Genomic DNA, 22255 nt, shown 5'->3' with positions numbered 1-22255 from the left:
TAAATCCACAAAAATGTAAATGTATATAAGGACAAAATAATGCATAATAATAATAATAATAATAATAATAATAATATTGTGAAGAAATGTGATGTTTATTTTAGTTTTATAGTAGATTAATTAATTAACTACATACATAAATGCACAGCTCTTCTTAATGGGTCTCTTTATTATCCTGAACAGGGAGCCTGAAGTAATTTGAAATGCAGTAAAAAATAAATAATTAAGACTAACATGAAAATCAATGCCTTTTCTTCTTTTGTGTCTTTTCTTCTTAATAATGGAGAGAGAGTGAGAGGGGGGTGGGGGTGGCAGGTTCTGGGGCAACAGTCAGCCAGTGTGTCAGTCAGTCAGTCAGCCAGTGTGTGAGTCAGTCAGTGTGTCAGTCAGTCAGAATCTGTGTGTGTGTATCTGTATCCCAACCCCTGTCTGTAATTCCAGCCCATGATCCTGGTGGATTTCTGTTCTACCCTGCCAATGCGCTGTGCTCTCACAGGACCAGTCTGTCAATCCAGACACTGGCTCCAAAAATTACAGCACAGGTTAGCTGGGGAGGTAGGCGGGGGGGGTGGCTGGGGATGGGGCAGCGGATTTAGTAATTGCTTTTCTGGGGGGTGGGCGGGATTTAATTTCCAGCTGTGGTAATCTCTCTCGACCCGCCGAAACACACAGGTCTTGCGTTTTACATATTCTATTTCCTGTGCCAATTTTGTAATATATATATATATATTTAACATGTTACCAGAGGTGAATCAATTTGTCAGCAGGCCCCTGGCTGGTGTCTGTGCTAATCTCAGGCAGCGAAGATTGCACTGCGGTCCCCAGACTCTGATGTTTGCCGAAGACTGAAGCAGGCTTCTGAACGCTCTGATCGCTCTCCCTGACTCCTCCCCCGGGGCCACTTCTCTGAGCTTCTTGCACAAGTGGAAGAAACAACTATCTATTTTTATTTTATTTTCTTCTAGACTCCCAAGCCAGAGAGGGGCATCAGGTCTTCTCTTCTCTGTGTTTGTTTTTGGTGCACTTAATTAGTTAATTGAACTAATTAGACACTTAATTGGCCCATCTCTCATAAGCCTTAGTGGGGTTGCTGAAAACTCCCAGTTAGACAACAGTCTGACAATGTTTTAATCAGTGTAACAGTCAGTCAGTCAGTGTGTCAGTCATTCAGTGTGTCAGTCAGTCATTCATTCAGTCATCACAACGAAGTCACAATACAGAAGCAGATACAGTAACACGAAAGAAAAGTGCAGGAGTATGTACCTGAATAACAATCAGGAGCAACAGAGGGGAGCCTCAGCAAAACAGGAGCATTAAAGCACTAGTGTCCTTGAGGGGGGCAGGAGCGTCAAATGGGCAGTCAGTGTGTGTCAACATCTAATAAATAAATAAAAAAACACACACTCTCTCACACACACACACAGATTCACACCGGCAAATTCTGCAGGATCAGTGAACAGCTGAGACAGATCAGCTCCATCGCAGCTGTGACTCACGCAACCTGTCATCTCGGTCTGCAGTGGCGCACAGCCCGGGTCCGTCCTGTCCCGTCACCAGGGCCAGTGCGCGGCCAGTTAAAAACCAATGCGCCGCTGCCCCCCCATCACTCGCGCTCCCCCCCCCCACCCAGAGACGGCTCTGCACAGGAAGAAGTAACGATTTCTCGCTGACCTACATTCGGAGCTGTACACGCAAGGCAGGCCAACACACTGAGCCAGACAGACAGACACCTCTCTCCCCCAAGAACGGGTGGTGAAAAATTCTGGAATTTAGTAAACTGAAATCTACGAAATGATCCCATAATAAAAAAAAACACACATAAATAAAACATGCAACCAAAACTGAAATGATACAGGTGATGTGTGTGTGTGTAGGGGGGCAATTTAGTGGCCCCTCACACCCCCATCAAGTGACCTGTGTTATTCACTGCAGTTCATCTGATTTGATGAATTTCCCGGCCCTTCACTTAGATTATAATGCTGATTGGATTTTCTTTCTTTTCTATGATCTTTTTTAATTTGCTGCTCAAAGGCAATGTTCAGGAGAAAGAGAGGGAGGAGGGAAGAGTAACGGGATGTGATTCACAGTGGGACCTGCATGTGTAGTGGGGAGAACAAGTACAGGGGAGGGGGGGGGGATGTACACAGTGGGAAGTGCATGAGTAGTTTGTAGGAAGAGACGGAGGGGGGGGGAGAGAGAGAGAGAGAGAGAGAGAGAGAGGAGCATGTACTGATTCCCTGCCACTCCCCTCAGTTGGTCAGATAAAAATAGACTTAAAAAACAAAACTTCACTCTGCAGAGCTGCTTGAGGTTGTGTTCAGTCAGGCAGGCAAATTCAGACTCCCTCCCTCCCTCCCCCCAAGCCCTGCAGTCGAGGGCCCTGACACACTCTCACACACACAAGCTCATCCCCCCAACACCCACACACACGCACGCACACACACACACACACAAACACACACGGCTCAACTCAATCCATCTCCCTCTGTTTTTCTTTCACATCCTCCAACACAGTTGCAAACTGTCCATCTGCCCCTACAAATGGACGGACGAATGAGAAGTGTCTGGAATAAAGTCACAAAGAAACCTCTTTAAAAAAAAAAAAAACACAACCACTATCGGAGGTTTTATTATAAACTCGTTTACACCGTAGAAAAAACACCAGCTGCTGTCACAGACCTGGAGGGACGTCTGGAGCCCAGAGAGGAGAGGGTTGTGATGCTACATGCTTTGATCTTGTTATTGTTGATTTAAAAATAAAAATACAATGGAAGTTAACAGAAAAGAACAAAAAAGTCCTGGGTCACAGCCCCCCGTCCTCTCGAGGAGGAGACACACACACCTAGATACATAGAACAAATTAAAAGTACATGACAGAGAGACAATAAGTGTCAGAGAAGGTTATGGGAGGTTATCTGGCAGGTTGGTCTACTGTGAAGAGGTCCTGTGCAGTGCTGTACTTTACCACGCAGCACTGAGAGAGTCTGTATGGTGCGATGCTGCCCCCTCCTGGTCGCCCTGAGCAGTGCTGTGCTGGTGACTAGGCAGTCACAGTGCCGGCAGTTTCCTGAAGGTGTGCTCTAGGCCCGCAGTGACTGGGTCTTAGCTCTCTTTGCCAGGGGGGGGCAATCCATGCTGTTGGGGGTGCAGGAGGAAGGTGAAGGGGGGTTAAGATGAGCACCATTCAGTACGGGGGCCCCCTCGCCCTCCTCTCCTGCCCCGCACCCTCCCTGTGTTCTTGCCATCGCTGTCCCATTTTCCTCCTCCTCCTCCTCCTCCTCCTCTCGCTCTTCTTTCTTCACAGCGCTCTGTCGTTCCGTCTTAATCTCTTCTTTCAACTCGGGGGGGGGCGGGGGGGGCAGCGGGAGTTTGAGGTCGGCCTTAGTTTCCATGGCAATGTCAGCGGAGGTCTCGCACACCACCGCCCCCCCCCACTCCGGGATCTCCAGCCCCAGGTGCTTCATCAGCAGGGTCATGACCTCGTCCACATAGCCGTGGATACGGAGATCGGCCTGTTTGTCCTGACGGGGAGACATGGAGCATGTCACTCTCTCTGTGTATCTGTCAGTGTGTCGGTGTCAGTCGGTCAGTGTCAGTGTCAGTAGGTGTGCCAGTCAGTCAGTTGGTGTATCTGTTAATGTATCATTCAGTCAGTCAGTCAGTGTGTCAGTCAGTCAGTCAGTCAGTGTGTCAGTAACTCACATGCTTGGTTGGCTGTAGGTTGACAATCACCAGTTTGCCTCCCTTGCGCTTTGTGATGAGCGGCAGGTTCCCACTGGGCTTGATCTGCAGGGAGGTGCCCAGGGTCAGCGCCAGGTCCGCCTGCCTGCAGACACATACACACAACACATCACAGTCACCATGCACGCACGCACGTGCACACACACACACACCACAACACAACACAGTCACTGCGTTGCACTGCACTGCACTGCACTGCGCACAAACACACAGCACTGTCAATTTCTTCCACACACACTAACTGAAAGCATACTGATGTGCATGTGTGTGTAAGAGTGTGGTTTGGCAACTGAGAGCACAGAGAGTAAACCAGGTGAGGACCAGTCTCCTAGGAATCCACCCGCCTCACTCACTCACTCTCTCCGTCTCATTGCTTCCTTCATCCTTCTTATTATACATTGACCTTCAAGACAAATCGCTATGTCCCCAGCTCTCCTCCCCCCACTCCCTCCCTCTCCCACTCTCACTCAATTAAATTCTATTTTGCTTTATTGGCATGACATCAGTATTGCCAAATCATTACAGAAATTATAATTATCTCTCACCTGCAGGCCTCATCTGCACGGTTCAGGTCTCTGTCTGGCAGGGCATCCTCCCAGTCCAGAATGGTGCCCATGAGCTTCCCCCTGCACACACACACACACACACACAAACAAACAGGTCAGTCAGGCAGACAGTGAGTGTATAGGGCAGTTACACTGATTTCAAATGTTTTGAAAAATATTTAAGTTTGTTAGTGATAACAATGGACGAAGCAGTATATTGTGAAAGGAGTATTTATTTCCAGTAGAGGGTCTGAATGCTGTTAATCTTCAGCTGTAGACTTATAACACTGAATACACAAAAACAGTGGTATGAGGTTTTAATGGGAGTTTTAAACACACAGGTTGCCGGGAAGAGAGTTAAGACAACATTTACAGGGCTAATCATTGTTCAATGATTTTACTGATCTTTTATGCATTTGTGAGAATGTGAAGCTGAGGCAGAGGAGTCAAACGGAGAGCAGGAGGACAGCTGCTGTGTGGTCCTGTGCACTGGAGACTGACAGGTGAAATGCCACTGAGCACAATACACCTGTGAGAGACCAGGGCCGAGTGTGGAGTGCTGAGTGAGTGACCAGGGCCGAGTGAGTGACCAGGGCCGAGCGTGGAGTGCAGAGTGAGTGACCAGGGCCGAGCCTGGAGTGCAGAGTGAGTGACCAGGGCCGAGCGTGCAGTGTAGAGTGAGTGACCAGGGCCGAGCGTGCAGTGTAGAGTGAGTGACCAGGGCCGAGTGAGTGATCAGGGCAGAGTGCGGAGTGCAGAGTGAGTGATCAGGGCGGAGTGCCGAATGAGTGATCAGGGCAGAGTGTGGAGTGCTGTGGTACCTGCAGCAGCGTAGTCCTCGGGAGCGGGTGACCTCACACCGCCGCCCCGTCGGCTTCAGACCCATCGTCCCGATCACTGTGTCCCGCACATACTGCCTATGCAACAACACAATGGCAAAGTCAACACACACCTACATACTGCCTACACAAATATACAACAGCAATAAACACACACCTACATACTGCCTACACAAGTACACAGTCAAAACACACACATACTGCCCACACAGCAACAACAGCACAGTCAACACATACTTGCCACACTTCATGCACTCCTCCACAAACATGTTCCCATGGAGCTCTGAGAGACGGTCCCTGCAGGCAGAGAGAGAGAGAAAAGGTTGGTTACTGATCCTCTGCAGCAGTCAGCCATCTGTCTTGAGCCCAAGGGCCACATCAGGTGCGTTCACTGGGTGTGGTCACCCGACCCTCACTCTGCAACCAGGAGTTTCTCTCTCAGCCGAGTCCAGCAGAGCTGCTGCGTGGCAGTTACAATAACCAGCTCAGGGGAGACTCGTTACCTGGGGAACCCAGACCGCACGTGCAGGCCGTCCACGTTCTGGCTGACGATGTACTTGAGGTGTCCGGCCCTGAGCAGCGCCAGCAGGGCCATGTGTGTGCGGCTGGGCCGGGCGTCCTCGAAGGTGGTGTCAAACCGTGGACTCTGGCCCCGCTCCTCCATTGTCCACACACCATTAGGACCCCTGGGGGAAACAGGGACGCGTTACACGGTGACATGCACAGACAGATGCACAGACTCAGCAGATTAAGTGGGCTGGGGGGGTGTGCAGGTTCATACCTGAAATCAGGGATGCCACAGGAGGTACTGATGCCGGCACCAGAGTGGACCACCATGTGCCGTGACTCCCGGACCAGCTGTGCCAGCTCCAGAACCTTCCTCTGGAGCTCCTCTGCGGGATCAAACTCCTACCAGGGTTGAGGTGACAATAATGTATTAAAACAATGCCAAGAAAATGCACTAACTTTCAAATTTTACTGTGTTTTTTAATTCGTGTCTTTATTTTATCTCGCTGCTTTTGTTATTATCATAGCCCTGTGTTGCCATGAAAAGCTTTAGCAATACTGACAGCTCTACCTTGCTAATAAACATTTTCCAGGTTTTAACAGTAATAAACTTTTCTGGGTTATCCAGTCACTGCCACTGTTGGTCTGTATAATAAGATAGAAACACTGCCTTAAAAAACGATACTAAAACGGGCCCAAACGTGATACAACATCCACCACGTATCCCTCCACCGGCCGCCTGTCTCAGGAAAGTCCGAGGCTTCGGCCTGGCCTTACCTCCGGCAACCCGCAGATGCCTTTGTCCGGGTAGGGAGAGAGTCCGGCAGCGTAGTTCACAGACATGACTGCTGGAGGGGATATATTACTTAGCAAGAAACAATGTATTTGACTGAGATATTTTTGGTTGGTTTTATATTAAGTGAACTGAAATGGTTGTTATTATCATCATTACTACTGTTATTACGCCCACTTCCTGACAACAGAGGCGGCGTGCGGCGCGACGCTGTACGGCAGGACGCATTGGGGGCGTGGCTACAACCGTGGGACGCGTCTCAGTCTCACGGTACCATAGACATATATAGGATTAAAAGTCTATACTCCCAATTACATGTACATATATAGATATGAAAAAAAGATCAATTGATCCTCTTCTATATTTCGTATTCGGTCTTTTTAATGAGTTTCATGTTCAATGAAAAAACATACTCTTTTGAATTAGTTTTTAGAAAATGCTTAAAATAAATGAGAATAGTGATAGAATAGTATCATTTAGGTTAGGAGTAGTATGTATCAATAACAGTAGCCTATATATAAGTAAGTAGGTTAGTAACTGTAGTATAATAGCAATAGTAATATAAGAGAGAGAGAGAGAGAGAGAGAGAGAGAGAGAGAGAGAGAGAGATATATTGTATATCTTTATTTTAACTTCGTTTTAGTTTCCTAAAATGTTACTGGTTGAAGAACACATTATTATATTATAATAAAATATAATAATTTATTATCGAAGCTTTGAAATACCTTTTTATTGAAGATTAATACATTAAATCCCAGTAAAATTGGTTATAACTGCATGCTAGCATTGCTGGTTACAGCGTTTTCAGGAGTGGGGTTTGTTCTTACCCAAGATGGCGGATTGGACTCTCCCGCAGCAGCGCAGTAAACTCTGTCAGAGTCGTCATCTAGTTCGATAGTATGTCTATGGTCTCACCGGACCGCATGTTTATTCTCATTGGTTGGAGCCGCCTCCTTGCTCGTAGCTGATTGGTGCAGAGCGCAAGCCAGGTGAGTCCAGGCGGCTCCAGCCCGTTACTCCGAGGCAGCTCCGCACAGAGGGGTCGTCGCTCCCCCGCCAGACGGCCAGGTGAGCGCGTCGCTGCGGGTCTGTCATCCATCCACCCACTCAAATATGACTTTTATAGTTATATTACTTGTCTGTATTTCTTATAAATTCAATTCAAGCTCAGACACTATAGTTTATGAAAGTAATTCATTTTTTTAAGTTAGTCTAGACAAGACTAGCTATTAGATATGTATACGATTCAGTACAATAGTCAGGGTTTTTGTTTATGGTCTGAGAAAATTGTGATACATAAAAACGAAGTTGCAGTCCATTGAGTTTTAAAAGTGCTTTCAAATGTGTATTGTTTTTTTTTTTTTTTTTTTTCCGTGTTACCTCATCTGTACAAACAGAATAATTGTGGAGAGAAAAAAACTCAAATGGTAACTTTATTTTTTATTGTTTTTCAGAATTTGAATCTTGATTTACAGCAGGAGGGCGACCATGAAGAGTTTGAAGGCCAAGTTTAAGAAGAATGAAGTAAGATGTTGAGTTAAAAACTGACTCCTCCCTGTGTGTCTATTGCACCCCCCACCCCGTCTAAAAAAGCCTCTCCTCCGCACTTTTCCTTGCTTTTTGTCATCTGTTTTCTCCTTGTGTTGTTCGTTTGCACACAAAAAACGGTGACAAGTTTGGTTAAATAATAAATCCTTCAGGAAACAGGTGGATCTATAAGCTCCCAGCACACCTCCGAGAGACAGGTGGGCCTCCTCTCCCCTGTGACCCCCTTGTGCCGGGGCCTGGGGGGCTGAGGGCTCTGGTGTCAGTGTCTGGGGTGGCAGCTGGGAGCCAGGCGGGGAGTTTAGTCAGGTAACCAGAACTCAGTGCCACCCCTGAATTATTCAAACGCACTCACACACACTCTCTGTCAGTGGGGGGGATTGGAGAGGAGAGAAGCATTTAAACAGGTTAGGTCTGCTTTATTTTTCTCCTCGGGAGGGACCCAAGAGAGCCAGTACAGACAGTTTTGTTTCAGTACAGGCACTCCATTATTGGGGGAGCCTGTTAGCGTATTCTGCCGTATATGTTACCGCCCCGCAGCGTTACTCAGCATTAATCTGCACACAGACTCTGACTGGTGGGTGGGTTTCTAACTTTTGTCGATGATGTCAATCCATTGGAGGGTCTGGCCTCCTTTTTGTGGGTCCCAGCCAGAGCTCACCTCCACCCCCGTCGCTCTGCTCAGGTGTGGCTGTGACTGAGGACGGCATTAATCACACCTTGACAGAGTCTCTGCTGGGACCCAGGGGTACCTGAGTTATTTATAGCACAGGAGAGGGAGGGGAGATGATGGGGAGGGGGAGGGAGAGGGGAGATATTGGTGGGGAGGGAGAGGGAAGACGGGGAGGGAAAGGGGAAATGGAGGGAGATGGGGAGGGAAAGGGTAGGGGGAGGGAGAGGGAAGAGGGGGAAGGAGAGGGGCAGGAAAATTGGAGGGAGATGGAGAGGGAAGAGGGGGGGAAGGTGAAATGGAGGGGGAGGGGGAGGGAAAGGGTAGGGGGGGGTAGGGGGAGGGAGGGAGAGGGGGAGGGGAGATGGGGAAGAAGGAGATGGAGAGAGATGGGGGAAGAAAGGAGTAGAGGCAGAGGAAGATGGGGGAGAGAGAGATTGAAAGAAAGTATATTGCACACTTGCTGTCATTGAAGGCAACCAATGAAACAATATGCTGGGCTAATAACTCTACTCGCCCTCACACTGGGTCTGAGACCAGCTCTGTCCTTCAGCTCTAGGACCACAACCTGGGCTAATATATATACTTTTTTCCTTTTTTTCCTTTTTGCTGAGGTTTCAGTTGCTGATGCAAATCGGTTCTGGGGAGCTTGTAGCCTAGATAGGACCGCAAGAGGGGAGGGACAGAGCTGACAGGAACAAATAGAGCTGGGGAAAGAGGGAAGAGAAGAGGAGGGGGGTAGAGACAGTTTTAGGTTAGGGTGTAAAAAGAAGGACACAGCAGACAGGCAGAGAGAGAGAGAGAGAGAGAGGGAGGAGAGCACCAGGTACTGACTGCAGTCTTCAGTGTCTCGGTGTGAGCAGCAGCAGCAGCAGCAGCAGAGCGTATTGGACGTGTGCTGAGTGAGCTGCAGCTTTACTGCAATAGTCAGGGAGTCCAGGCAGCACTGAGCAGTGTGTGTGTGTGTGTGTGTGTGTCAGCGTGTGTCAGTCTGTGTTGGTGTCCTCTTCATTATTCTGCTGAGGTTTCATTTTTTGGGAGCTGCCATTCTTGTTTAAGTGTCTGTCCTCGGTGCCTGTTCTGTCTGTTTTGTTTCGCTGGGGCCTGTGTCTGAGTTTGTGTCCTTCTGGCTCCTCTGCTTGCCTGTGAGTTTGGCTGTCCTTGTGAGGGCAGAGTCAGGGAGTATATCTGCATGCTGACTGCGTGTCTCTGTGCTTGTTGGTCCGGTCCAGCTCTGGGGTAGTGTGTGTTTTGAATCTGTGTTCCTGTGTGTCTGTGCATCTCTCTGTATACATTGTTCAGTATTTCAGAGGGGCAGCTCTGTAGGCAGATATTATGTGTGCATCTTTCTGTCTGAGTGTCTTCTAGTGTGTGTGTGTGTGTGTGTTACTCTGCCTGTCTGTCTTTCCGATGAGTATCTGCTTCTCAGTCTTGGGACCAGTCAGTCAGTCTGTCTGTCTGTCTGTCTGCATTATGAATCAGTCTGGCAGTCAGATAGCCTGTTTGTCTGTCTGCTCTTCCATGTTTGTCAATGTCTTTTAGCCTGAGCGTCTGCTGATTTCTCAGTCAGTCAGTCAGTGTGTCAGTCAGTCAGTCCATTAGTCAGTGAGGTGTATCTCTGAGGGCTGGCGTCTCTCCTGCTCTCTCAGCTCTATGGATCCCCACCTGTTGGGCCTGATGAAGCGCTTCTGCCCGTGTCTCAGCGTACTTGCGGTACGTACCCCCCCCACCATCCATGGAACAGGGGCGGGGCAACAGGGTAGGGGTCGCTGCGGAAAGCAGTTGTAATTGTGCATTGAGAGGAACCACGGACTCCTTCTCTTTCTTTTTGTGTATTAATTTACTTTTAATTGTGTATATTATTCATTTTCATCCTGTGTCACGGGCGCAAAGCCAGCCCTGGTGTTTCAGAGCGAGCGCCATTTGACGCCGTGTGGATAAACACAGCGAGAGCGCCACACACATGACAACACATTAAGTGTTAGTGATGTCAAGGCCTGTCCGGTCCTGCCTGGGTCTGGGTCTGGCTTTGACATAGTTTTGCCAGCAGCAGGTCTCACTGGTTCTGACTTGTGTCACCCCCCACCCCCCCACAGAGCCAGGAGTGGAGTAAAAGTGATGAGCGCCTCGTGCAGGCGGTGGAGCAGAATGACCCAGAGAGAGTCGCCGCCCTGCTGGTGAAGAAGGGGCTCTGCGCCTCCAAGCTGGATGCCGAGGGCAAGTCTGCGTGAGTGTCGCACCTCTCAATGGCATAGGGGCGTGGGAGAGGGCTGTAAACTCCCTCTCTAAGAAGAACCAAGATCTTTCTCCCTGTCTATCTCTCTGTGTCTCTTTTTCTATGAATTCTCTATCCTCTCTCCTTTGTACTATCGCTCTCTCTCTTTCTATCTGTTCTGTCTCCTCTATTTCTATCCCTCAATCCCTCTCTTCCTCTCTCCCCCCCCCCGCACAGGTACCATTTGACTGCATCGAGAGGCCGTGTGGACTGCCTGGAGGTCATCTTGGCTCATGGAGTGGACATCACAGCCACTGATGGCTCAGGTACTGCTCTCACCTGACTGACACTCAGACACACGCGCTGAAACGCCTCTTACAGGTAACCTGATTTGATGCCTGGAAGCAGAGACAGATACATCACACTCTCTCTCTCTCTCTCCCTCTCCATTTTTTAAGGCTTCAATGCTCTCCATCTTGCGGCCAAGAATGGACACTCTGAGTGTGTGAAGAGGCTGCTGCAGGTGGGTGAGAGTGGGATAGGTAGAAAGGGAGGGAGAAAGGGAGTAGGGAGAGGTTTGTGTGCGTGAGAGTGTGTTTGTATGTATGTGTGTGTGTGTGTGTCAGTGGGACCTGTATATTTTTCCTGTATTGTTTCAAACCTTTAATGTAAGATTTGAAAATCTCCCAGTCTATCTCTCTCCTCTGTTGTTCTTCTGTTGTCTCTCTCACATCTATTGATCTCCATCTCTCTCTCTCTGATCTTTCACTCTCTGTGTCCTCTGATTTTCTACTTTTTTGCCTCTGTGCACCTATCACACATTTCTCTCTCTCTCTCTCTTTCTCTTGGCAGGAGCGGGTGCCAGTGGACTCCTTGGACAGCTACGGCCGGACTGCGCTGCACCACGCTGGTGAGAGAAAATCACTGCTGTAGGACCTCAGGATGAAAATTGAAGATCAGTGTGTTATTGATTAGTTGTGTGTTGGCTCTGGGATGTGTTTTCCTGCCAGGAGCAGAGTTTTGCGGTGGTTTATACATGGGCAAAGAGAACCTGGGTGTGGAGCTGCAGTTGGCCTTGCCAGGACTGAGACACCTCTTGCATCTTGCTCGGGCTGTGCACAATGACTCCTGCCTCTCTCTCCCTCCCTCCTTCACCCTGCCACTCCCTCTCTCTTCCCCTGTCTCCCTCTCTGCAGCGGTGAGCGGTTGTCTGTCCTGCACTCAGACGCTGTGGGACTTTAAGGCCTGTCTGGACGCCCAGGATGGGGTGAGGTGTAACTCCAATGTATTTTGCCTTGTTGAGTTGCTCTCCCCGCCGCTGACTGGACTGCTGTCTGTCCCCCCCCACACCCCCAGGACGGGTCGACCCCGCTGATCCTGGCTGCCCAGATGGGTCGGGCTGAGCTGTGCAGATTTCTTGTGGGACGGGGTGCTGCTCTGGACCCGCGAGACAGCCAGGGCAGGTGGGGGCAGAGAGCTGTGTGTTGTTGTAGTGCTGTGTTGTGTTCTTGTTTGGCATACGCTGCTGCATGTCCTTTGCTGGGGGTTGTCGCTTTGTGTTGCTGCTGTGCTGCGAGAGCTGCAGTCCTGTGGCAGTGTTGTGTTGCTTTTTTGAGCTGCATGAGTACTGTGTGTTGTGTTGTTGTTGAGGTGTTGTGTTGTTTTCTGTGGTCTGTTGTTGTCACTGTGTTGTGTTCTGTTGTGTTGTTGTGACGGTGTTGTGTAATTGTGCTGCAGGACAGCTCTGATGCTGGCTTCTGAGAGCGACAGCCTGGAGACGGTGGAGCTGTTGCTGAGGGGCGGGGCCGACCCACGCCTGAACGATGCCCTCGGACACAACGCTGCCCACTACAGCCTCGCCACCGGCAACCAGCGGCTCCGTGCGCTCCTGGAGCGTGCGGTGCAAAAGGCAGGGGGCGCCAGTGAGTCTCCATGTCCCTTACTGCGTCTCCCCCATTCTCCTGCCCCTGCACCACAGTGCACACATCTGCCCCTGAGGCTGCAGCTTACAACACAACACACAACACACGCGCTGCAGCACACGTCAGACACCTGGCAGAAGCTGAGGCACACGCGTCACCCAGCCCAGATGTACAGACGTAAGATGTAAAATCAACGCCATTGTCTCCGTTTTTGCTTCGCTTATGTTGTCAGTTCCTCAAGAGCAGAACAGTTACGCTGTGCTTCCTGGGGCCTTGTGAGAGACTTTCAGAGATCACTGTCAGAGTTAGAGGTGGAGCCCTGCGTGTGCGTGACTGTTTGCATGTTTGCGTGTTGCCCTGCGAACCTGTGTGGCTAACATGTCTCGCTGCCCTGTGTGTCTCTCTCTCTTTCGCCCCGCTCTCCGCAGTCGTGGAGCCGGCCTCCAGTATCGAGGTAAATTTAATTTAGTCCCCAATTTGGGCACAGTTGTTTGCTTTCCCCTTTCTGCATGGAAGGCGTGCTTCACAGGGACATGTTCTCGCAGAGACGGTCTCCCACAAAATGCCCTGAGCTGCAGAGGACAGCAGTCCCATTGCCGTGTCTGACGGTCCCAACAGCCCAGCAAGAGCAGGCGGCCGACACTGCGCCACCTGAAGACACGCGAAGGCCAGCGGGAAGCTCCAGGGGTCCGCAGTCCAGAGTTCTCTCAGGAGCGTCGTCAGCATGCAGACTTTCCTCTGTGTGCTCCTCTGGCCCATAATGCACCGCTTCTGTCAGGCTGGGGTTCCAACAGTGTTCCAATGTTCCATCTCAACTCAGGCCTGAGACAGAGAAGAGACAGAGATGGAGGCACAATGGTTTCTGATCCTTTGCAGTGGGTGCTGTGCGTGCTGTGTTCGTTGTTTTGTATAGACTCTGATCCACTGTCTGTCTGTCTGTCTGTGACTCCAGCAGCCCCCAGCCCCCCCACCCTTGCCTGGGGGAGATCGGGGGGCCACACCCCGCAAGAGGAAAGCCCCCCCACCACCCAGCAGCCCCCCTCCTCCGCAGGTACAGGAAGACAGGCTGGCACTGTCAGCTGTGTGAATTACCTTCACCGGCTCACTGGGTTAATGTGTTGGTTCGTTTGCCTTGATTGTGACTTAATTGGTTAATTGGATGCGTGTTTAATATCTTCTCTCCTCTGCTTTGCTTTCCGCTCTGCTGTTGTGATCAAGAAGCCCCCCGCCTCCTCCTCCCCAGAGCCCCAGAGCCCCCAGTCTCCTGTGTCACAGCGCCCCCTAGAGCCCAGCGCGGTGAGAGGCTAAAGCAGAACAGACACTCTCAAACACACACTCAGTTTTGATCATCTGGAATCATTAAGGGTCATTAAGGGTTGCAGTTTTCCTTCTGGGGCAGAGTGACACTTCGAACACATGCTGAAATTAGATGCTAGTGGTGATAATCAATAATAAATCAGCTGTAGTTTGCACTATTTTAGGTTGTATGACGTTGTGTAATTGAGTGAGGTTGTGTTATTGCTGCATGTTCCTTAACGTGTTGTTGTTATGTGAGATGTGTTGCCGCTGACATGTTGTTGTTGCGGCGGCAGGTGGAGGATGAGGAAGTGTTCGAGGAGATCCGCAGGCTGCGTCTGGAGAGAGGGCGCCTCCTGCAGAAGATCAAGAGCCTGGAGCAGCAACAGCGCCAGAGCGCCTCCACAGCGCTGGAGGAGGTACTGCACACAGACTGGCACCTCAGACACACACATAAGACACACACACACTCACACACACACACACACACACACAGCGCCTGCTCTCACACTCTCCGCTCTTGGTGTCTCACCCCCTCTCCCTCCCTCCTTCTCCGCCTCTCTTAGCTGTGTGTCCTGCGGGAGCGTCTGCAGCAGGCGGAGAGCGAGAGGGAGGAGCTGAGTGCCGAGGTCGCTGCGCTGAGGGAGGCCCAGACAGGGGGCGGGGTCAGCGACTCTGAGGGGGGAGACGATGGCATGGACCTGCTGGACTTCCCAGGTAAAGCACCCATGTCCCCCCGCTAAGCGCCCCCAAATACTGAGGGATGGACAGACAGAGACATATACGAACACTGACAGAGAAAAACTGAGACAGACGAAACTTGGGGGATAAAGCTTTCAAGATGTAATCTGCGAAATATACGAATTCCTTTGAAAGCGTGTGAGCAGAAGCTACACCCTCCTCCTCCTCAGGTGCAGAGCGACTTCTGTCCAGCAGATCCAGGGAATCGGACCCCGACGCGGCGTCTGCCCAGGGGGACCCCGACACCATGTCTGCCCTCCAGGGTCAGGTGGAGGATCTCACTGCGCAGAACACAGAACTGCTGCTCAAAATCCAGGTACAGACAGAGTCACAGACAGACAGACAGAGGCCCTGGCCATCGTTAGCAGGGTGACTCGTCAGCTCTCTGATGAATTGTGTCCAGGTATAAATAGCAGGCTGTTTCAGAGGATGGGGGGCGGGCAGTGGCTGATGTGCTTCACAATCTGGGTCAGAACAAGAGGCATTGCGGAGAGAGAGAGAGAGAGAGAGAAAGAGAGTCTATTATATAGGACAGTGAGCCTGACACTGATGGGACTACCGGCACAGGACGCCCATTTCCACGGAGTAACTTTCTCCACACATCCCTCTCTCTCTCTCTCATTTTTTCACTCTCCATCGCTCTCTGTCTCCCTACCTCACCCTCCATTTGATTCAAACTCTCTCTCTCATTCTCTCCCTCACTTACCCTTTCTGCTTTCTGTCTTGCTCTCTCACCATTTCATGCATCTCCGTCTCTCTCTCTCTCTGTCCATGGCTGTCAAGGGTTGATTCATGAACAGCGTATCTCTCCTTCATCCTCGTCCTGCTCTGGGGAGAGGGATCTCATTTGTTCTCTCTTGCTCTCGCTCTCTCTCTCAGAAAGACTGTTCTATGGTTCCGCCACAGTGATTGTTGTTTTCCTCAGAGACTCTAGAACTTACACAGAACTCACAGCTGACTTGCATTCCTTTGCACGTTCTGTATGTAACTGTTTTTTAAAGTTGTAAATTATTATTATTACAACAAATAAATCAACGACAGCAACAACTACTGCTATTACAGTGTGGCATCTGTACTGCAGATGCTGGAGACGTATGAGAAGGATGACACAGATCTGGAGAGCGCCCCTGGCCAGGACTTCATCCCCATCATCCTGTACGACTCTCTGAAGAAGGAGTTCGACCAGCTGCAGGAGCGCTACTCACAGGCCCAGGCTGCAGTTGAGGACAGCGGAGAGAAGGGCGAGGCGGTGGAGGCATTGAGGCAAGAATACGAGGCTCGAATCCAGTCTCTTGAGGTAGAGCTGGAGGAGAGTAAGAAGAGTCAGGGGGAGCAGGGAGTAGGAAGAGGAGGAGAGGAGGCAGAAAGTGAGGCAGAGCTGAAGGAGAGGCTGCAGGGGCTGGAGGCGAAGCACTCCGAGACGCTGTCTGAGCTGCAGGAGCTGAAGGAGCAGGTCCGGCTGGGGGTGTACTCCGTGGAGGAGGCTGCAGAGGGCCCCCCTGCCTCTTCCTCATCCACTTCCTCTCCCCAGGACACAGAGGCAATGAGACAGCTGCAGAAGAGGGTGACGGAGCTGGAGGCAGCCCTGGCAGAGAGGCAGGAAGCCAAGGAGGCTGTGAAGGAGGAGGGAGAGACCCAGAGGCAGGGTGTGGAGGCAGGGGAGGAGGGTGAGGCAGATCCGGGGCTGCAGGAGAGGGTGAGGGAGCTAGAGGCTGCCCTGGCAGAGCGGCAGGCAAGTGGAGAGGTGGAGAGGCAGGGAGGCGAGGAGGAGGGGAGGAAGCTGCAGGCAAGGGTGCTGGAGCTGGAGGGGGAGCTGGCAGGGCGCGTGTCCAGGCAAGAGTTTGAGGAGATGCGTCTAGGCATGGCCGTCCAGCTGGACGACCTGTCCAGAGAGAGGTCAGAGGTCGCGCTGAGGCTCAATGACGCCCTGCTGGAGCTGGAGAGGCTGCGGCCACCCCCCCCTGCTGGAGAGGGAGAGGAAGAGGAGGATGAGGAGCGGTCACAAGGGTCAGAGTCCGCCTCCACACCCGGTAGGCTCTGCTCTCTCACTGTTCTTCTGACTCTTCTTTCTCTGTTTCTCCTTCTCACTCTGTCTCTCTTCTTCTGTCTTTGTATCTGTGCCTCTTTCTCTCTCTCTCTTTTTTCTCCCCCCTCTCTCTCTGTGTCTCTCCCTCTCTGACACAGACAGAAGTTGTTTTGCTTGACCGCTGTGATGTCGTTTCTGCTCATTAGAGCGCAGCTCCCGGGACTCGGAGGGCATGGAGGCCCTGAGGGCGGAGCTTGAGGAGGCACGGCAGGAGGCAGCAAAGGCTCGTGATTTGCTACAGGAGGAGAGGGAGGGGCGGGCACAGGACGTGGCCAGGCTGAAGGAGATGGTGCCTCGGTCTGAGCACCATGAGGCGCTGTCCTCTCTCCAGGAGCAACTGGCACAGGCCAGCCGGCAGCTGCAGGAGGAGAAGGCCCAGTGGGGGCACGCCCAGCAGGAAAGCTCCAGGCTGCAGGCCAAGCTGCAGGCCCTCAAACAGGACTCTGTACCCAAGGAGGAGCATGAGAAGGTCAAGGTGAGACAACCGAGCAAACCCGCACTGAACACGCACTACAGACTGAACCCCTTCTCTCTCCCCTCTCTCTGTAACTCCCCCCCAACCAGGCGGCTCTGCAGTGTGCTGTGCGGGAGAAGGCGGAGGCGCTGGCGTCAGCGGAGGGCAGTGTGTCGCGGGAGCAGCACGAGGCACAGCGCTGCGCCCTGCAGGCTGAGAACAACGCACTGACCGCCAAGATCAATGACCTGACCCACAAGCACGAGAAGACCTGCACTGAGGTCAGGGGTCAGGGAAGACAGGAGAGTTTTTACACGTTTGATGTCTGAGTGTGTGATTGGGAGTGTGTGCGTCTATGAGAGAGTGAGTGCCTGTGCATCATACTTTCTTCACCTGACACTTCCCTACCCCCCCCCCACCCCCAAGGTGTTCCAGGTTCAGAGGGAGGCTCTGTTCAATAAGAGTGAGCGACAGGCCGCAGAGGACCAGCTGGCCAAGGTGCAGAAGCAGCTGGCCGACCTGCAGGCCCAGTCCACCAAGGTGCAGGAGCTCAGCAAGACCATCCAGGACTCTCAGGACCTGCTCAAGGAGAAGGACCGCAAGGTACAGACTGAGAGAGGGGCAGGGGGAGAGCGTCTGTGAGCTATTATCCGTATAAATGTCAGTGTCAGTGAGTTATTATCTGCATATCTGTCTGGGTGTCTCTGTGTCTCGTTAAGTCTTTCCCTGTCTGCTCAGATCACAGAGCTTTCTAAAGATGTGTTCAGATTGAAGGAGGCACTCGGGAACCTGACCCCCCCAGTGGCTGTCCCCCCGCCTGCCACCCCCAGCCCGGCACGCACCGGCCACGGCCAGGGAGGGGTGCAGCAGGGACGCGTGGCTGCACTACAGCAGCAGCTCCAGGTGGGGGCACCAGAGATTATTTAGAGAACTTTGCACCAGATTAAATATGCTTTGAAAAGTCATATTTTGAATATCTGACCTGCTATGTTTTGTGTGTGTGTGTGTGTGTGTCCCTCTGTTTGTATCTGTCTGCTTCTGTATGTCTGTCTCCAGGACTGGGAGCGGCGACACCAGGCGGTTGTGTCAGTGTATCGCTCTCACCTGCTGGCGGCTGTACAGGTGAGTCCCAGGTGTGCAGCAGGTAGCCTGTGTGTAAATTAATGTAGTAGTGTAGCGTGTGTTTGTAGTCGGCTGCTGCATTACTGTGGTCTGTGATGTGCATCAGTGCTCTTTGCAGTGAATCAGTGCTCTGTGCTGTGCTGTGCAGGGTCAGATGGATGAGGAGGTGCAGGGGGTGCTGCTGCAGATCCTCAGGATGACCCATCACCAGGAGCAGCGACGCTGACCCCCCACCCATTATCCCCCCCACAATGGGCCGGACTGCACAGACTCTGCTGGGATTCACTCAGCTGGACAGGCTGGGCTAAAAAAAAACAAACAACCTGGCATCCAGAGGGGGCTTTCCAGGATCAGGAAGTGGGTGTTCAGGAAGCTGCAGAAAGACTCCCGCCTGGGATTGCTTCCCTCTGGAGCAGAATTACAGGAAATCTGCAAAATATCCCGCAATTCAGCCACACCTCCCTGCCTCTCTCCGTCTCTCCCTGAGAGCCGTACACAGAGCGGGGGCTAACCTGCCTGGACACAGACAGCACCCCCAGCCTGTCCACAATTGCTCCGTGTGTTTGGAACTGGTTGACTTGGTTTTTAATCTAACTATTATTTATGTATATGTGCAGTTATTTATCTCTTAATTTGATCTACAGGTGTATCTATGAATCTGCCTGTTTCTCCCCTGCCTGTCTGTCTGACTGAAGTCTCTCTTCGTCTGTCTGTCTCTCTATCTAGTTTGTTTTGTTCTGGATTATAATAAATATTTGAAAGCCCTGACTGATGACCTCTTTCCTGTGTTTTAGTTCAGCTTCCTGAATAACGGACTTTGTTGGAGAGGGGAGGGGGGTGGGTCCTCTTTAAAATAAATACATTTGTAATATTTATCAACACATTCTGACCCTCCCAGCAACCCCCACCCCCCAATCCTAGCCTCCCAGCTTCCTGTCTCTGGAGTAAATACAGCAGTCTGGTCCCAGCAGTGAGACAGTCAGTGTAAACAGCCCTGAGACTGACGATAGGAGACACTGAGGTAAGACAGCACCTCATCGGCAGGCGTGACGGGAGGAAATCGGCCACACGGCTGAGCCCAACTCTTTTGGTCAGTAAACGCGTGTTGGAATCTCCTGGGAGCACAATTGGGCCGGGGGGGGGGATTGGTTTACGGGTGGTTTCCTCTTTGCAATGGTGGTCAGCATTTTCTTTGTTAACACGATTTCATGTCTGAATAATAACAATAACACTTTTTCTGATCAGTTAAGCAGGTGAAATGTAAATAAATGTGGGGACACTGGGAACTCGCTCCCGTATGCAATTCCAGCTTGAGTTGAGACTTGATTTTCAAGATGACTAAAATAACTTTATTGTGATTTAATTGCACCCCCAAGCTGCAGCAGACTCCCTGACTCACATGTGCAAAGTAGATTGAATCTCTTGGTTCTCAGGCCCAAGGTCTTATTGGGGAGGGGGTTTCTATTTCATTATTAAATGGGGGGTTGGTCAGTGTTTACTGGCTCCTCAGTTTCTCTGTGCTGTTTCTTAAGTGTCTACAGAGTGTGCAAGGATGCACAGTTGGGGAAGCATGCACGGTGTGTGCGTCTGCGCAGTCATACTTCTCCTGCAGGGGGCGCTGGCTGGGGAATCGGAGTCATTGGACTCAGGTGATTGTATAGCTGTGCCTCTGTACGTCTGTGTAGTGAGTGTGTGTCTGTATCTGTCTGTCTTTGTGCTTGAGTCAGCCTTTCTTTCTGTGTATCTCTTAATCTCCCTCCTCTCCCATCCCCCAGGCGCCCCCCATGTCAACCAGGTGCTCTGCTGGAGTCCCAAGTACCCTGTCGCAGTGCTGTGTGCCTGGAGCCTGCAGCCCGAGCCCCTGCAACCCACCAGCGTCACTGCCACCTACAGGTTAGGGACACACACTGCGCCGCCACACACCCCGTGCCGTGACAGTACACTTGCATACTGTGTAACTGAGTATGTGTTCTATATGACCATGATGTACCTATGTCTGTCTATAGGCTCGGTCTATCTGGGAAGAAGATGACTTGTAAAGTGGGCCCGGGGCCGTTGCCAGGGCCTCTGCCGATCACGGCACCGGGGCCGTTGGCAGGGCTGTTGTCGGGGTGGTGTGAGATTGAACATCTCGAGCTCTTTGTGCTCCAGACCTACATTGTCAGCGTCTCTGTAGAAAACCACACAGGGCAGTACTCTTTCATACTGGAACACATCGGTGAGGGGGCGCCAGGAGTGTGTGTGTGCGTGCAGTAGTGTAGAGCAGTGTGTGTGTGTGTGTGTGTGTGTGTGTGTGTGTGTGTGTGTTTACAGCAGTTTGTTTAGAACAGAAACAGGAAGAAAGGGAGGATCTGAGATCTCTCTCTCTCTCTCTCTCTCTCTCTCTCTCTCTCTCTCTCTCTCCCCCTTTCTGACTCAAATTACAAAGCACAATATTGTTATTATTTGCGGTCATAAAACTCTAGTAGTTAAAAAAAAAAAAATCTAGTTAAAAAAATATACTGATTAATAGGTAATGGTCAAATCATTACAATCTAAATAAGTATAAATGCATGATTTCTCCTCTCTCTCAGTGAAACCTGACCCGCCATTGAAAGTGGTGGTTACTCCTGGTTCGAGGAGGCAGCTGTCAGTCAAGTGGGCCCCGCCCCCAAGTTGGCCTGACCCCACCCTCTTCCCGTTGAAGTACAGAGTGCAGTACACACAGGAGGGCCACGCACCTCGCACTGTGAGACTCAACAATACTGCACAACTGCACAATGATACATGCTGATGCACAACTGCACACTCATACACAACTACACACTGCAACAGACATAAAAGATGTATAAACGTCGATATTAAAATAAAAATGTGTTTAGATATCGCTCTCTCTCCCATGTCTCTCAGCTGGGCCCATACGAGAGGTGCGAGGTGGTGCTGCGGGGTCTGCGGCCGCGCTCCTCCTACTCCATCAGGGTCTCCGCGCAGGACTTCCTGGACAACGGTCACCCCAGTGACTGGAGCCTTCCCATCTCTGCCCACACTACCTGACACACACACTGATCTACGCACACATACACACATCCTGAGATACACACACTGATACACACTCACTGCCATATATAAACACATACACGTATATACATTCACATTGATACACACACTCATACACAGACACACTAATGTACACCCTGAAATTCATGGAGAATCACAATTATATATAGACCCTAATATATGTTATATATGATCATATACTGCTACTCTGGATATAATCTGCTAAACAGACACAGCCTGACAGCTTACTGTGACTGCTGTCCATTAATCTGCTTGTTTTGTTCTGTACAAACCCCGTGGCTGACTGCCTGTGTCTACAACACCTCAATAAACTGCAGCCTCGCTGGAGAACAGCTGTGTGTGTGTTACTGAGCTCTGTGCACTGAAACAGACAGACAGATAGAATGTGAGGGAGAAGGATAGAGACACAGATACACATATAGGCTATGGACACGCACACACTCCATATGCCAAATGTAATTGAGATCAGACACACATACTTTGGCTGTCCACTATGATATACACTACATGGCCAAAAGTATGTAGACACCCTTTCTAATTAGTCAGTTCGGCTATTTCACCCACACCCATTGCTGACAGGTGTATAAAATCAAGCAGTCAGCCATGCAATCTTTTTACACAAGCATTGGCAGTAGAATGGGCCTTACTGAAGAGCAGTGACTTTGAACGTGGCACTGTCATAGGATGCCACCTTTTCAACAAGTCAGTTCGTCAAATGTCTG

At 50.9% G+C, this 22255-nt stretch overlaps 3 protein-coding genes across 5 annotated transcripts; 2 read left to right on the top strand and 1 right to left on the bottom strand.

Annotated features, from left to right (window-relative positions):
- Positions 1–2613: 2613 nt before the first annotated feature.
- Positions 2614–6653, bottom strand: sirt6 (sirtuin 6). Its single transcript, XM_066695877.1, has 8 exons — positions 6410–6653; positions 5907–6034; positions 5629–5811; positions 5363–5422; positions 5108–5203; positions 4287–4367; positions 3703–3826; positions 2614–3521 (listed from the first exon to the last, which is right to left on the bottom strand). The coding sequence occupies exons 1-8, from the start codon at positions 6473–6475 to the stop codon at positions 3081–3083; spliced, it is 1179 nt and encodes a 392-aa protein (XP_066551974.1). The 5' UTR covers positions 6476–6653; the 3' UTR covers positions 2614–3080.
- A 1047-nt stretch (positions 6654–7700) lies between these two features.
- ankrd24 (ankyrin repeat domain 24) lies at positions 7701–18712 on the top strand. The gene is made up of 21 exons (XM_066696287.1): positions 7701–7949; positions 10737–10867; positions 11093–11181; positions 11314–11378; positions 11708–11765; positions 12052–12122; positions 12212–12318; positions 12593–12777; positions 13206–13231; positions 13730–13828; positions 14376–14492; positions 14640–14790; positions 14985–15130; positions 15896–16063; positions 16118–16844; positions 17047–17375; positions 17465–17635; positions 17781–17957; positions 18093–18257; positions 18411–18476; positions 18625–18712. Exons 1-21 carry the CDS (start codon positions 7914–7916, stop codon positions 18700–18702), a joined length of 3162 nt encoding a protein of 1053 aa, XP_066552384.1. The 5' UTR covers positions 7701–7913; the 3' UTR covers positions 18703–18712.
- A 680-nt stretch (positions 18713–19392) lies between these two features.
- Positions 19393–21863, top strand: ebi3 (Epstein-Barr virus induced 3). 3 transcript variants are annotated; one of them, XM_066695990.1, is made up of 6 exons: positions 19393–19497; positions 20009–20125; positions 20252–20369; positions 20483–20694; positions 21050–21204; positions 21366–21863. In XM_066695990.1, exons 2-6 carry the CDS (start codon positions 20029–20031, stop codon positions 21507–21509), a joined length of 726 nt encoding a protein of 241 aa, XP_066552087.1. In that variant the 5' UTR covers positions 19393–19497; positions 20009–20028; the 3' UTR covers positions 21510–21863. The 3 variants fall into 3 exon arrangements, with proteins under 3 accessions (XP_066552087.1, XP_066552086.1, XP_066552088.1); XM_066695989.1 differs by having other exon boundaries at positions 19423–19566; XM_066695991.1 differs by having other exon boundaries at positions 19427–19566; positions 20018–20125.
- The last annotated feature ends 392 nt before the right edge of the window (positions 21864–22255 follow it).

The sequence above is a fragment of the Amia ocellicauda genome, chromosome 22 (assembly GCF_036373705.1).
Source record: "Amia ocellicauda isolate fAmiCal2 chromosome 22, fAmiCal2.hap1, whole genome shotgun sequence".
Classification (NCBI taxonomy): domain Eukaryota; kingdom Metazoa; phylum Chordata; class Actinopteri; order Amiiformes; family Amiidae; genus Amia; species Amia ocellicauda.
This window is presented reverse-complemented; position numbering and strand designations above follow the sequence as displayed.